General features: G+C 36.5%; 2 protein-coding genes across 8 annotated transcripts in view; one reads left to right on the plus strand and one right to left on the minus strand.

Moving 5' to 3' along the window:
- Window positions 1-226: 226 nt before the first annotated feature.
- LOC135470354 (probable cytochrome P450 CYP44) lies at window positions 227-16,394 on the minus strand. 6 transcript variants are annotated; one of them, XM_064749238.1, is made up of 10 exons: window positions 16,310-16,394; window positions 12,870-13,240; window positions 11,953-12,181; window positions 11,244-11,434; window positions 10,066-10,261; window positions 8,603-8,777; window positions 6,590-6,756; window positions 4,590-4,668; window positions 2,980-3,139; window positions 227-625 (listed from the first exon to the last, which is right to left on the minus strand). In XM_064749238.1, exons 2-10 carry the CDS (start codon window positions 13,120-13,122, stop codon window positions 471-473), a joined length of 1,605 nt encoding a protein of 534 aa, XP_064605308.1. In that variant the 5' UTR covers window positions 13,123-13,240; window positions 16,310-16,394; the 3' UTR covers window positions 227-470. The 6 variants fall into 6 exon arrangements, with proteins under 6 accessions (XP_064605308.1, XP_064605304.1, XP_064605305.1 ...); XM_064749234.1 differs by having other exon boundaries at window positions 16,238-16,392; XM_064749235.1 differs by having other exon boundaries at window positions 16,130-16,392.
- Window positions 16,395-16,594: 200 nt separating this feature from the next.
- Window positions 16,595-16,944, plus strand: part of LOC135470529 (cortactin-binding protein 2-like) — a 37,557-nt gene continuing 37,207 nt past the window's right edge. For both annotated transcript variants that reach the window (XM_064749531.1, XM_064749532.1), the window contains exon 1: window positions 16,595-16,904. In XM_064749531.1, the coding sequence (XP_064605601.1) occupies window positions 16,794-16,904 (111 nt within the window). In that variant the 5' untranslated portion in view covers window positions 16,595-16,793. The remainder of the gene's footprint in view (window positions 16,905-16,944) is intronic.

Below are 16,944 nucleotides of genomic sequence, written 5' to 3' on the forward strand. Positions count from 1 at the left end.
CAAAAAACATGAATATATTGTACAAAGTCTAACCTTTACAAAATTACTACATTTAGTGCCATGTATAACATCCACAAGTTTATACATGTACAAGACAAGAAATTCTAACCATCACAAATGTGTTTAACAACACAAATACATATATAGATCAGAAGTAAAAAATATCTGTATCAAGCATTTGGAAGTTATATCCTCCCCCCCCCCCCCCCCCCCCCCCACCCCCCCGCCACACACACAAAAATTAATTTGATACTTACGATTTGGCACTGATTACATGAATTCAAATTTAAATATTTCTTCTGAGTAAAAGGTATTACAATTAGACATGATATGAAGAACCCAATGGCTGATTAGTACAGTATAATAATAACATGTTCAGAAAAAGTTTAATTCATTCTCTGGTCTACAGTGACTCATCGGTTCATCAGTTTAATTCACTTTTGGCTTCAAAAGGATAGATCCTTCCATATCTATTTTCTGTCCACAAATGTGAAGTTTGCAGGTTTCTTTGGAGACAATAATAATTCGTACTTCACAACCATGTCAGAGTTGTGCCATTGAATGTGAAACTTCCTCACAAGCTTTGTCAGCATCACATACAGCTCTTGTTCTGCAAATCGCCTTCCTATAAAACACAAAAAAGATCTGTCAAAGGCATCCTTTTTTAATTACTGAAATAATTCAATACGTGACTTACTTTGTCTGACATTGAAAGTTTCACCAATGAATGTGAATTATGAACTTTGTGAATTACTTGGAGTATCCTACAAGTAAGCCCCCTAAACGGTCAAATTTACATCTAACTTTCATTTCAATCTACAAATTTTAACAAATTAATGACAGGGTAGTCTTTCCAATAATTTCTGTCACTGCAAGATGCTCCATTCAGGTATCCATACAGTGATGGGAGTCTAGACATTTTTTTCAGCTTTCAGTATCATCCTTACTAATACTTCACCAGTTCTGCAAACAGAGATGATGAAGTCTTAAACAATCTTAGACAATATTCTTAAAGGATAAGACAGCATGTGACTAAAACATATTTCACTTGAAAGAAGGATGCTCAACATTTCTAAAAACCATCATACTTTATTTTTCTGAAGTGATTTCAACGAATAAGATGTAAAGCAAAATGATAACACTGAAGTAATGGCTAGTGTGAATCGAGGCAGCAATCTTGGTAATTTTATTCAATCAAACGTGAGTCAATTTCATTGCATGGTCGAGGATGTGACATTGCCTTAACCCATTCACTCCATGAAGTGATAGCTCATAACACCAAGCTACTACACAAGACAGCATTTAGAGATCATTTACAATCATTTAGTTTTGTGTACATTATCCTGTATATGGGGCTATTTTCACACAGTGTTGTGTTACAGGTGTGTATTATTCCCTGACAATCACAGATCTAAATATTAATAGTAAGCAATATTTAACAACTGTTTAAAAATTTAAGCCGAACAGTACTGTCTAAGCCAATACAGCATTCATCTCCCCACTAGGCTCCACCTGTTTATTCACATGTTCAAAATCCACAAATGTATGTAAATTATAATTCACTTTAGTGTTTAGGAAGCAGTTCATAATTAATAGATATCAGAGGATGGAGGTAGAGTTAGTGAGAATGAACCCTTCGGATTCTGATGCTTTACTGTTTATTGTGAACAGAAGACATCTTATCGGATAACGCTAAAATTACATCTTCTGAAGTAATAATTTTTTTTCTGAATTTATCACAATTGACATGGCTAAAGAATTTTTGCTTAGCTCATTCTTCTTTCTTGCAGGCCAAAGATTTTTTTTTTTGTTTGCTATTTCACTTTTAAAAGAAGCAGAAAAATTATTCAAGTGTGGTGTTGGAGCTGGTGTGCTTTCCCTGACATATGCAATAACCAAATCACCAAGTCACTGCACTAGGGATAAACAAGGGCTAATTGATACAATTCTTGACCCATAAAAAGTAACCATACATTCTTACATCTCTAACACTACTTTCATGGTAACTGAGCACAGCCATACTGCTACATGTATGTTTTGATAAGAATATCAATCCTATCTCTCCTCTGTAACATTACATGCCTACAGATCTACTTTAATGCATACGCTATACCCCAAGAGTTTTCCCATTGGAGAAACACCATACAGGCTAATATATTATGCCCTAGAATCCACAAAAAAATATTTATTTAATGCATAAAATAGAGATACTGTTGACAACGAAAGACAAACAAACCAACCACAGTTGTCTAAACCTATGTCATCAGCCCAAGTAGGGCTTAGATTTATTTCCATGTTTTAAAAATTCAGCATAATTCTGAGTACTACATAAGCTTAGTGTACCAAGAGTTATTTTATTTATTTATTTGATCAATAGTTTATGCTGTAGAGACATACATGAACTCAAGAATATTGCAGGTATAAGGAAACTGCCTATGCATTGTTGGTTACTCGGACTTTCATCGCCAACATCCATATATTATCCAGCATTATCTGCCTAGATAATAATCTGTGAAATACCACCAATGAAAATACCGTCACTGTCCGACAAAGATGCATAAATAAATGTTCACTATTTACATACACTGAAAATACACATTACTGATAGCAATAGCTGCTCTGTTAGAATGTTTTGTCTCTGCTAGATGTAAATAAAAATACTTATCTGTGCGGGAAACCTTTGCTGAACATTATTGTATATGTAAGGTTTTAAATTCAAGGAAATAATTATTTATTTATTTATGGACATTCTCCCCCAAAGTGTATTTATTTCTGCCTCAGTCCACTATGTGGAAACACATTATCAGATGGTAAGAAATCTACTTTGTGACTTTTATCTGAATTATTCATAGATTTCACATTATTAAACAACACTAATAAGATTTTAAACCCCAAATTACAAGCAAAGGTCACAATGTAGAAATATAAATGTTATAGATGATACATGGGCGTATAATATGTAAACATGTGAATATTTACCAATACACATCCGAGGGCCATGGCCAAAGGGGATCATGATGAAAGGGTGTATGTTCTGGGCTGAATCATTTTTGATCCAACGTTCAGGAAGATACTTCTCTGGGTCCGCAAAGTACTCAGCTGACATACACATGACAAAGTTGTGCAGATCAATACGTACCTGTAATAAGTTAGAAAATACCTGTATCATGCAAACCACTGAAATAGCCCTTTTGCTTGACTCATGATGGTTAATTAAGACTCAAAGGGCATTTCACTGTTAATGTATAGGCTTTCCAAATTTAATCACTAATCAAGTAAATCAAAAAGGCAACATTAAATGACAAATATCCAATCTCTACACGTAGATGTTTATAGCTAAACATGGTGCGTATGTGACGTGACATTTTATATTACAAGTGTAGCAGACCTTTAAATTTAAGTCATCAGTCTCACTCCATACAACTTTAAATTAGTCCATTCTAACAGATGATAATGTCCATAGTTTTACTTAAACTTCTCATTAAGGTTATTAATATGCGCCTATATCAGCTGTATTTATGATCTCTCCCCAAATGTTGGGTGAGCTGTGCACCAAGACTAAAAATAAATGTAGGCCTGTAGATGAACATGAAATCTGCTCAAATTACAATTTCTTTCACCCCCCGACCCCCCCACCCTAGGACGTTACACTGTAAGTGTTGACAGTGCACAAAGTTTTTTAAAGATTGGTTGAGTACACTGCATTCAAAGTTGACCTTAACTACTACAGACAAAAAATAGACACAGACAAATAAAAAACGACCTAATATTTGGTCCGTGACTAAGTTGCTTGTTTTTTTCCTGATTCTGAGATTTGTACCGATCTTAAATACTGAAAAGAAAATGGAAGTTTGACACCAATAATAATATTTTATGACATTTAGTTGCCTCAGAAAAAAGGTTTTGGTCATTTATAGTAATTTAAGTGAAATCTGCTGACTTATAATATATTCATTCATTAATATGTACACAAAGTTTGACAATGATCAAGCATGCCTGTAGAGTGGAGCAAAATTAGAACTCAACAAAAAGGTTAAAAGGTACGCCACACAAACGTTGGCACAGAGCATAACAAAGATTTTCTACTTTATTTTATTCTGTGCTTCCATCCGAAAAGAAAAGAAAACCACGTAAAGTCAACTTCTGTCAATATGGCACACCACAACAACCAAACAAAATAAATTACTATACATAACTGCATCACCCTGTTGTCACTCCCCGGGATGGAGTGGGTATCAGAGTCCATATAATTATTGACCACTTTCCACATGCTTACTTTTCGTCAGAATTTAAAGCACTGTATTTGACACTATTCTGATTCAGAGAGTTCTACTGATGTTAGAAATTTGTCTGGCTGAATGGTAAGACTATGCATATATGTTTTAAGGAAAAGGACCAAGAGTAGTATTTTATTACATTTACTTACCTCTAAAGATGTAATTTTTGGGTGAATTTTTAGGTCAAACATATATACTGTTCATAAATAGATATAAGTGTTCAACTCATCTGATCTGCACATTTGTATCGGTTAAGCACACTCAGGTAAAAAGTATATGAACTCTTCTTTGCCTTTCTGACAAAAGACTCACCCCCGCAGGTATCTGATAGCCTCCAATCACCATGTCCCTGGGGGCCAAACGGGAGGTTTCAGGTCCCGTTGGGAACAACCTGTACACAATGTAAATACTGCACAATGTACTGAGCTCTTTCTTTGACACAAATACACCCAACCTCTCCCATTGACAAATTATCCTTACACAGCATTTCATCCATATATTAAGTCATATACTAATGTGTCATGGTAATTTGTAAATGAAACAAACTCAGTTTGTTTGAATAAATAAATACATAGCCATGTGAATCAAGTCAAGTTGAATTATTTCATTTTGCCCTTGGACAACACTTGCCAGAAATATCCCTCTCTATACATTGGGGATAAATACAAGTGAATCTTTGGTAAATGACTTAAAGGTTCGCACATGAGTTACTATTGTTTAATTTGCACAATCTGAGATGGCAGCAAGATGACAGAAGAGAGTGATTAGTCCCCAGCCTGTTTCATTGCCCCGCATGGCACTTTGAAGCTCTGCTTGTTAATCCTTGCCACATGGGGTTATGTAATGTGTGCCGGTCTCCAGGCTAGTAAACCTACATAAACATCTCTTAGTATACCAATGAATGAAATTGAAGAAAGAATTAAGACAGGCGATGTCTCTTACAAACCTTTAAATTCCAAACACTGTCTCAAAGCATGACCACTCTAAACAAGGAATGTACAAGCATAATGCAGACGAACCTCCTGTGCGTCCTATTGCCGAAGAGTTCCTTTTCCCACATTTCTCTATAGGGAATCTCCATTTAACACAGAAAACATACTCCACACGAGGTTTCCAAAAATTACCAAGATTTACTTTTACCCCTTTTGGGCAGCACTGTGTGTCAGTGGGGCATATCAGAAGATAGGATTTGTTTTAGTTGTTTTAACATTTGGAGTTTGCACAACACTGTCACTGGCTTTATAAACAAAATGTCTTATAATCTCCTGTATACAGTTTTGCCAAGGCATGATTTATAAGACAGCAAAAATCACATGATTGATGGGCAGACACCTGGAAATTTCTAATCCGGTGATTGTAAATGGCTTGTATCTATATGTAGATAAAACCAATCTGTATGACTAAAATTTCATCTGAAGGGGCTCGATTACATATTAAGTAAATTAAGTATTCATGTTTACAAAATATGGGCGGAAGTTGACAGTCTTTCAAATTATGCCAGCAGAGCCAACGCATGTGTGTACTGTGTAGGTGTCACTTTAATTGAAATCTAACATGTTCACTTCATCTGCTGGTAGGGCTCCTTTGCAAGTATGCATTCGTGGTGTGCTAAATTCTGCAACAGCTTTGAATATGGAGAGCCCTGCAGTTTAAAAACAGATATTTGACACAACATGACACATCACATGCATAAAGGTACTGGGTAGTTACGCTTGATCTCCACAGAGTTTTCTCCTAAATTCCCATTTATTACAAAATAACCACAATAAAAAAATCAACCGGTTGCAAAGTGCATGTACTAAAATTATCATGATTAAAACTGAGGAAAACATGAACTATTGATAGCAGGAGACTAACTGCTCAGTGAAGCGCGAGTTTGTTCATTACATTCTTGAACTGTCAGTACAATTCCCAGACATCTCCTGAAGCTCTCCCGCAGGGCCCAGTCAGTGAGAGCCACAATCAAAGCAATAAATCATGGGATACACTTTCCAAGTTCGAGGGCAAAACTTAAGGTGATTTACCGTCCATTATTTTCTTTACCATAGAGGCCAATCAGCAAAATTTGTTGCGTGCGTGATTACATAGTTATATATACTCGCCTTAGCATTTCTGCTTGTCACCATTTTGGGTTGTCTACTGTCTTTTTTCAAGCCATGTTTATGCGAAATCCTGACTGCCTTTGTTTTAAATTTACCTGTAGCTTAATGGACCTACAGAGTGCTGTATTTAAGCTTTTAAAACATGTTGCCGAGAAGAAAAATGTAACAGCATTGGTCAGAATTTCAAAAGCAGCAAGTAAATTACTCCACCTGAAAGTTTCCTTGACACAGGCTTTGAGATAGGGCATTTTGCCCAATTTTTCCACAGTGACAGGCTCATCTCCAGGGAAAGTCTGCTCAATTTCTCTGGACAACTTATCTTGTACTTCTGGATTCTTTGCTAAACAGTACATGTTAAAAAGCAGCATGGGAGAAGTCTGAAAGGGAATAAAAACATAAAATGTTACACAGATATAGAGTGGAGAAATTTATAATCAATTTCAAATTCAATATTTCTAAGTAAATATACTAGATGAAGAATCAACAGAGAAACTTCCAAGACTTCATGAATGCAAATAGCCAGATCCACCATCCAGACAAAATCAATTAGTGGTAATCAAATGTAACATAGTAATTTTTTTTTAATAGCCCGGATTATTATGACCTTCATCATCAAATAATTTTAATTTTACTGGTTTAAAGTAGTAATACAGTTTGAAACATGTAATCATGTGACCCACATTACAATTCCTATGAGCTGCCAAAGTTAATGGAGTCCTGGTTTACATGATCGCAAATGGGGCCTCCCAATACATCACCTTGCTGAACATGGATCAGAATACCTATCACCATTAATGCCTTTGTAGAATGCATGAGCTATTGCTACAACTGCATATTACATTTCTTTAAGGACTGATTAATGCCACATCGGCAATTCAGCGATGTTGTTGCGACAATTCTTTAATGAATCAAAGTTTTAATTTACCATGATTTGGTCATAAGACTTTCATGAATTTCCATGTATGTGACCAAAACATGTTTTCTCCACTTATAGTCTCTTGAAAATATGGAACAGCTGATTGCAACGTAAATATGCCCTTCCATAAAATGGACATATCAATTTATTGCATACTGCCTCAATTAACTGTTCAGAACATGTGCACTGAACAAAACAACGAAAACTTAACAAAAAGGTCTAATCACTTGCCGACATTGACAACCACCTTTCTCATATCACAACATACATTGTACTTCATCTTACTTCATAATGGCCAGCTTAAAATGCCTCAACATATAATGAAATACTCATTTTTTTCTGTTTAAACCTACATGATAAGTGTACTTGAATTTTAATGTAACCTAATTCCTCAACCTTTTAGCATATGAAAGAGAAACTTTCAGTGTAATTTTTGCACATTTATAATTACATTTTGGACACAAAACCACATTGGTTGGATTGGTGAATTTCAGGGCTTCACAAAAGGATAAGTATAGTGTCTTTCGAATATGCTTGAATACTCATGTCAAAAGGCTGAAAAGTGAATGACTGAGTGATTGCTTGGGATTTGACATCGTACTTAACAATTTTTCAGTCACATGACGACGAAAGAGTCCTTAAAGTGCATGTAATGTGCCTCCTTTTTGCAGGACGGATTTCCACCACTCTTTTATTTAGTCCTGCTTCACTGATAGCCACCCCGCCAGAGCCTTTATTCTGATACGGGTCAACCAGTCGTTCATCCCATTATGTTGAATGCCAAGCGGAGGAAGGTACAACTTCCTCCTTTAAGGTCTTAGGTGTGATCTGACCCAGGATTGATTCTGGATCTATTACCTCCCCACACGGATGCTCTACCAACTGTCCTATCGGGGCCAGCCAAAAGGTTGAAGAATTACAGTATATGCTGCTCTAGGTTTACAAAAAATACCATTATTACCTAGTCAATATATCACTAGTGAGAATGGTCCATCATGATTGTGTAGATGGAGTTCAATGCATACTATCACTTCGAGCATTATCTTGGTTCGTTCACAATGGAGTCTTTGAAGCAGGCCTGTCCTAATGTTGACATATGTAAATGACCTAAAATGTTGACCACAAAAGTTTTAGATGCAAATAAATGTCATAAAATATTACTACTTGTTCTGAAACTTACATTTTACCAGTGGGATAATATCCTACCTTTTAAATAATTTTCTTAGACCAATTCTCAAAATCAGGCCAAATAAGTCAACACAGTCATTGTAACTCTTATCAAATGCTGCATGTTTCATTTTACTCACTGTGCTCTGTGGATCACTAAACAGTGACAGAGTCAGGATGGTGACATCATCATAGCTCAGCCCTTTCCTGGATAGCAGGTAGGACATGAACATGTATTTGTCCTCAGCTAATTGGCCCTTCTTCTGCAGGTCATCAATCGCAGAAATTGTCTGCTCCATGTTACGTAATACATAACTGTCCAAACAAGATGAAGTAAACATAAAATGTTAATTTCTACAGAATAATGCAGCTTTTAGATTATAAACATGATGTGAATCCAACAATTGTCTTAATATTCAATTACAAACTTAATTTTGGTTGAGCTTTCAAGAAACTGTCTGACTATCCAAACAAAGCAAACTATTAAACTATTTAACTGATAAAATAATCCTGGGGGTAAGACTGTTGTTGTTTAACAAGACTACAATATGTTTCTCATCTAAACAAAATGCCTTGAAATGTACTAAAATACCCATTAACACACTTACATGAAATACACTAGTCATGTGTTTCCAAGAATATTGAAAAAAATATGTCAGGGTCTAATAAAACTGGTCATTTTACAAGCCTGTCACCAAAAATTAATGCAAATGACTCCAATGACCTTAAATGGATAAGCCAATGTTTACAAGCCTGTCATAAAATATAACCTACAATGACCTAGAAGATACTGTCTCAGGTCACCAAAAATGAATAGGCTTCTTCCCAATGCAAAATATTTTTCACATAAATAGTGATGGTAGACAGACGGTAACAGACAGACAAATGCTGAGTGCAACAATAATACAACTAGGTCAAATCTGGCCAAGAGGTAATCACCACCATGGAGTCAGGATTATTCTAGCAAGACAAACTCGATACTTTATGTTATCATTACATCCAACCAAAACTATCATTGGGTCAGTTCAACCAGATTTGCAGAAAATCAGTGTGGAATCTCTGGGTGATTGGTCTACACTTAACAAAATGGGGTCAGGATTGTTATTACATAAAAATTACCTTCGGGCCAGGAGTGTTGTATCTACACAAAATTACATAAACTGTACAAGAAAATGGTTTGTTTTATTTCTGATTCTGAGTTAATACAAGCATTTAAAGTATGAAATTCTACAGCAGCAAATTAGGAACATAAACTCCTGAGTGAGATTAAGTTACTTGAATGAAAATGTTTCCATTTTGCAACATTTCAAAATAACCTTTTCAATGGGAAAACTGCACAGAGTCTGCAAAGGTTTATGCACACAACAGGCGAACGTAGAATCCAATACTTCAAAAGCTTATAACTCACAAAATTCGTAACAAATAAAACCAACCTGATTTCTTGGCTAACTTTTGATGGAAATTCTTCTGATGTAAACTTTACTTTTACATATCCCATTTTCTTTTATCTCCACAAAACTACAAGGGATATGATTATTGTACATGTGGTCAGGCTTACTGTCTAAATCTAAACAAGAAAGCAGGAGATAATGCTTTCCATTACCTGTACAAGAAACCCTCTGCAGCCTCTAACTTTTTCCACTTGGGTGTGGGAACAAATTCATGAAGAGGAAGGGAAAACTTCAGCTGTGAAGAAACCTTAAAAATCGTTCTCACTGCATCAATTGCCTGTTGTGCTTCTACATTTCCTTCATCATCCAAGCAACCAAATCTCTTTTCAAAGCATACTAATCCAGAGGCTGAAAAAATTAACACAAACCCCTATGCTTCAGGTGAAAAATATCCATGGGTGAAACAACACTAGATGGATGGCTACATTTAGCCTGGGAACACTCAGCCACTCAGCAGTCTGCCTCAGTTTCGCTCGGAATGCCTTCTGTATTCATTCAAGCAACATTTGTGCCATGCAATAATATTAGTACTTTTAAACACACATTTTTTTTTATGTCATATTCATATGATGCAATGTGCCATATCCATTCTTTAAATCATGATAGAACAAATAATATGTCATGAGAATGGTAATGTGCGACAAAACCCAATGCATGAATGCAACTCACAAACAGAACAGAACTAATTGTCGTATTTTCAATTAATTTGTCGCATTCGATAAATTGCACCTTGAGAATGCAGCTCTGTGATTTCATTATAGGATTTCTATAAGATTGATAACAGAAATTAGTAATTACAGACTAAATTATGCATCAAACTTTCACTGATTGATTCATCTATTGGTATGATGGTAGGCAATCCACATCTCACTGATGTGACAATACTGTCCAGGCCTCAAAATTTAAATTAATTTGCTTAACCTGATACAAGGGTACAGCATAATTGGCACAACCTATTGTTGTTTTTTTTTTTATTTCTTTTTTACTTCAGAAACATCTGGTAAACTGAAGTCTGGTTAAGTCTGGGAAGTTTGAAAGCCGAGAAGATGAAATTCAGCATTGGGTATATGGCAATGACGGGCAATTCACTCCGAGTAGCCATGTTGAATAGAAGCTATAATGGACTGGTCCAATCACTAGCATTTAAAGGTCACATGTTATTTTGGCTTTGATGCTTATCAGCTCTTGATTCTCAGTCATGGTGTAAAGACAAACAACTGCTTATAGCAAGTTTGAACTGAAGTTGGCAAAAGATAACAGGATTGAATAAGAGAGGAAACTTCTGATAAGGTCCTATTATGTTGAGACCGGACAAAAACAAGATACCTACATTCCATAGACCACTTTGCAAACTCATTAAGGGTATTAGGAACTTCTCCTTTGACATCACGGATCTTGCTTATTCGTCGAATGAAGTCATCAGCAACGCAAGCTACATGTGGGAAAAATGCCGAAACTTCTTTTGGTCTCATCATCATCTGCTGAACAGCTGACCTCAGTCTATACCACTCTTCTCCATTCCTTAGAAAAACGAAAACATCACAACTACTAATCCAATACCAGTTTCAGCCGTCAGGTTAATAGCACTGTCATATCCCATAACAGAACAAAAATAAATGCAACTGCCCACAACCTGGCTTCAACAAATGTAAGAACGCTCAACACATATGGTTACATGTATAAACCAGACTAGACTGGACATTAGCTTTGAGAGACCAACAAACAACTCTAACAATCATTCACTATCTGCAAATTCCATCCCATATCCACAGTGCAAAAACTACAAATAACTGATGTGGTAATACCCAAATACCCATGCACATCATCACATGATCTCTTTCATTCCTTCAAAGTTTTATGAAAATCATATCAAAACTGTAGGGGGAAAAGCTAATGATTATGAACAGACGGAAAATCTGATCGTTACATCACCCCTGGGATTAATATAAGATTAGACCCAGATCACTCCACATATGTTCGGGGAATAAAATTCAACTGTTCAAATCATTATTTTTAAAATGCATCAGTAGTTTCCATACATGTTTCCTAGTCCTGGAGAATATTTCTGTTTTTTTCGATACAACTGAGTTGCTTCTACCAGAGGCGGTACATAGGGCAGTTTCTCTTCATTTCTGTAATACTGCTTTACCAACTCTGGATGGAAGAGATGCACAGAGGTGTGGCCGAGTAGAGTCTCTTTCACGATTGGACCATACATCCTGTGGCGCTCCAACAAAGCATCCACATACCTTTCAATTTTAAAACGGCCTGGTAAAAGAAGACAGAGGAAAACTGGAGAAATGTGTCCATCATTGCTATGGAATTGGGTGAACAGTGAATCTATGCTAATGAAACATAAGTTTACACTATTTACCTAAAAAAAAAGTTCCAACACTGGAAAGCATAAATTTGAGATTAACATTAAAAACCTGAAGTCCATCAGCAGAAAACAAAAACCAAATAAAAAAACAATCATATATACAAAATATGATTTAGTACCAAATAAATGTATCCACAAACACAGCTACAAATCAACAGAAATGTACCTGGCGCATCAACAGCAAGCCACACTTTTTCTATTAACTTTTTTGGGAGTCTGAAGTTTAATTTCTGTTTTATAAGTGAACAGAAAGAATATAAGCAGCTACTGTGAAATAAGAAGTCCATCTCAACAAAAGAGTCTTAAACTAATAATCAAAAATGGTGGTTTGCAAAGTTCAAATGCTTCAGAGGATTGCAATGTTATGGTCTTTCTTATTCTCAGATAATGAGCTGATAATTCAGCATTGTTTTGAAAACCGCAAGAAAGCTACTTTCATTTCGGCATTTTGAGAACTATGCAGGCAACTAGAGCAAGTTCCAGATTAGTGAAATTAACTATTTAGAGAAAGGAAACACTGGCAACTGATCTCAGAGTTTACCCCTAACATCTGCACATTTAGTAACAAGAACTCACCCAAACGATATTCAAGCAATGTTCCTATGTAAGGCAACCCTTTGGGACCTGGCATTTCAGAGAATGCTTTAGCATTTCTGAAGTCTATATCTTCTTCTTTCTTGGACTTTCCAAAGCTACTAATAGAGCCAACCTCAGTGCATGTGGATCTACATACAGTCTTCAATACCTCGGAGCCTAGAGCATACTTGCAGTTGAGAAGAGTTCTTTGTGGATAGAATATTTTCAGTGAACATAATTGCATCCCATTCATCTTGTAATTGATAAAAACAGCGCTACAACCAATTTAGTTGAACTTCAGAGTACAATCTAGAGAAAGTTCTTTGGTGACACCAGCCTGTGGACTTTAACCATGGTCATCTCTCTCCAATCTGAAACATACATAAAATCAGAATATACTCACACCTACAAGATCAATCTTTACTTTACAAGTTACAACACTTAACAGTTTAAATACAAATGATTCAACTGTTACAGCATTTCCAGTTTGCACAAACTATAGATACATGTATACATGTAGGTTGACATATTCTAACTCGAAATATTACAAACTGGCTGCATCATATCTTCACGGCAGTTAACTAGCTATAAAAATATATTTATAGAAAACTAAACATCCGTATTTGCCAAAAACTTGAGGATGATCATAGATTTCCCTCCTCTGCTCCCACCAAAATGCTGGCAGCCACCATATAAGTTAAATATTCTTGAATAAAGAGTAAAACACCAATGAAATAAGTAAATGAAACCCACTGAATATAACCAGAATCATTGACAAAGGCAGTCCCTACTTATGCAGACGTAATGGTTGAAGGATGTCACTATGTGGGTCACACCAGGATTCGAACTCGGGTCTTAGCAGCAAAAGTCCAGCGCTCTACCAGCTGAGCTAAAGGGAAATTCCCACTAGCTACTGCTAGTATAAGCACTGGAAAGCTGCTCCTGTACTCTACTCCCCACTCAAATCCTTCCCTTCTCCCAAGGCATATCGACGTTCCCAGGCCCAGAGCTCCACGCTTTTTGCAACCTGTTAGGTCACAGCACCAGTGCAGTTGTTAAAGGATTTCACCACGTGGTTCACACCAGGATTCAAACTCAGGTCTCACTACCTGAAGTCCAGCGCTCTACCAACTGAGCTAAAGGGTAATTTCCACTAGTTAATTCACATAGATAACTAAATAAGCAAATGAAATCCACTGAATGTAATAAGAATCATTGACAGAGCAGTCCCTATTTATGTAGTGCATTCTTCACACTGCACCATGGAGTATGGGAGTTTAAATTAAAACACTAAACCAGCTGGTGTCTATCATGTTATGACAAAATATAGCCATCAATAAAATTTCTTTGGTGGGAGTAACCAAACCTAATCAGAAAAAATGGATCAACTCAAGATGGGAATCTAGAGAAAGACATACAAATTCCATCAAATGCTCTCTAGAAACTTTTAGAGTTCACTGGTCATTTTTTTTAGGGTCCACAGGTTATTACTCCCAACAAACATATTCTTAATAATGGCCTCTACGCCGCCTCAGTTGTAAGGAATGAAATTGCCTACACAATTTTAAAGCAGTCAGAAATGTAGTAAGTTCTATATTTAGGTTTACACTTAAAAGAAAATTACGACAACATCGATAAAGTATCGCTCATGTTTAAAAAGCATAACATTTTATTTTTGTGATATATTGCAATTCAAAGTAAGCAAAATCATGCAAACTGAGACAATCAAATCTCCCCAAGGTTATCAGTTTTATCCAATCAGGCATTAGCTATTTGCGGATGTGTCTCACTTTGTTTTGCCATGATTGTCATTCTATGAAGTGACACTTATCCACTAACTAAACATGGTTATTACTCTAAGTAATTTATGTCATATACTACATGATGTATGATTGTCACATCAAAACTTCAAGAAAAAAAGCACATAGTGTAGGGTTATGGTGTTTCTAGCACAAAATTTCTGTACATCCATTTGTGTTCCTCAAGTTGATCTCTGCTAGAACATAAGGACAGAAATTCTGATTGGTTGCCAGACACCCTTACAAATATATCAGGAAGAAGGTGATGACAATCACGTGTATTGTTCAGCAATATGCCTGCTATGGACAATTCTAATCTTAGAAAACTTGCCTGTTTTTTTTAACACTGTGTAATTGTCAACTGTCCTTTGGTTTGTTAACTACAGAAATTCTCAGATCTAGATTTATGCAATTTGAAGAGAAATTTGAATCAGTTAATGTCCTCGTAAAAAGCAGTAAATATTTCTCACTGCAGTGTTATCTATAATTATTATACTGACTTCCCCAAACAAAAGTTTTTAGTCACTGGCTATCCAAATAAAGTACATGTAATATGATTTAGTATGCTAATTTACTCAGGCATGGTTTACTTGTGGCTAGCGACAGGCAAGTTTACTTTTTGCCTGTCAGTGGCAAAAATCATCTGACATCTAGACATGTGGAAATTTTGGAGCCCTGAAAAAGTAAGGGTCTACAAACTTGTTGCCTTTGACATGTATTTGAAAGCCAAAACTGTTGTCTTAAATGCCTTGCCAAACAAGCGTGCATTAGCCTTTTCAAATAGAGCGTGCTCTGATGTTGATTAATTTGTAACCATCTAGAGATAAACAATATTGGGCTTTGAACTAACATGAGTCGGTATTTCAGGAATCTCATGAGTTCATGCATGTAGAGATGAGAGATGGTGGGACATCTTGCAAACTAAGGTGGCTAAAAGGCTTGATATAGGAGTTACTAACGGCAGCATCGGATCACACACCCAGCTATGCAAGATGTGTGTTCGTCAATCAAGTACCAAGAAATCTCTTCCTTTTGACTGTTAGTTTGTGAGAGCCCCATCCTGCCTCATCCATATCTGCATCAACTTGCAAGACTCCTGAAAATGAAAAACCCTGAATTTGAGGAATCTCACAACCTGTCTCGTCCAGGTTGGTGACGAGACATGGTGGGGGCTAAAACTTGTGATTGTATGGCAGCTGATAACGGCAATGATGCTGTTGGTCAAACAGACCCGGCTATACAAGATGTGTATTCCCTCTAGCAAGTACTATAAAATTTCGCCTTTTAGCTGCGTTAGTGTGCAAGAGCCCCCAACTCGTCCACATCTGCACAAACTGGCGGGACTCCTGAAACGCCAACATTGAGACTTCTGTTGGGCTCTACTATTAAATTAAATCAACATACTACGTTTAGTAGTTCAAAAAATATAACCAAAATCTTTCCATATAGACATGGAGGTACCTCCTTGCACAATTCTAGGGCTAGCCTTAACAGAGTGTTAACTAAGAATTCGAATTGTTGTTAAAATTGTGCTGCTAGGCATAGACGCGAATCGAAACTAGTGTGTACCAGTGCATCTAAAGTCCTCAACTAAGCTCTGACGATCTGCCTAAACTTCCAAAATGCAGGTTAGTGGTGGACCTTATGTCACAGTGACGTGACTGTGCTGACTGTCTTTCTGACAGTAACAGTTACATCCAGCGGGCCCCTTGCACTGCGACAGTTTTAACCCCAGCGCGTAGCAGACAGCGGAAGTACCTAATGACAGGTGTCCGCAGAGAAGAAAATCCTTAATAATCAAAACTATCCATGTGATAAAAGTTGACCAATATTTATTCTATAAGGTATTTTAAAACCAAAAAGAATGATATGTAAACTCAAATGAAATTGACCAGTCACGTGACAGAATTATTTGTGTGACTTAAGTCGACAACAAAAGCGCAATGATGCAGACAAAACAGAGATGCTGCTGGCGTGTTGTTTGTGAGATGTCTGCGATTTGACAGTGCCTAATTTGGTGGTGTGAGAATAGAAGTGAAATGTAAAACTTTCACCTTGACGAACGGTTCTATCGCTGGGCATTTACGGGAGAGAGGGTCACCCGCGGGAAAATAATCTGAGCAAGATGGCGTCGAGAAACATTAGAGGTGCATCACCGACACCGACGGTGTTAAAACACGATCTAGATGCCTCACCGTTTGATCCTACGGACAAAATACAGTCCAATACGTTAAAGGTACAATAGAACTTTACAACTCTAGTAATTGGAGACATTT

This window comes from Liolophura sinensis, chromosome 7 (genome assembly GCF_032854445.1).
Source record: "Liolophura sinensis isolate JHLJ2023 chromosome 7, CUHK_Ljap_v2, whole genome shotgun sequence".
NCBI lineage: Eukaryota > Metazoa > Mollusca > Polyplacophora > Chitonida > Chitonidae > Liolophura > Liolophura sinensis.

Coding starts and splice junctions, on each gene's coding strand:
- LOC135470354 (XM_064749238.1), bottom strand. CDS start 13,122: ATGAATGGGATGCAATTATGTTCACTGAAAATATTCTATCCACAAAGA. Junction 12,182..12,869: donor ATTGCTTGAATATCGTTTGG/GTGAGTTCTTGT, acceptor TTCTTTTACCAG/GCCGTTTTAAAATTGAAAGG. Junction 6,757..8,602: donor TTAGTGATCCACAGAGCACA/GTGAGTAAAATG, acceptor ATTCCCTTTCAG/ACTTCTCCCATGCTGCTTTT.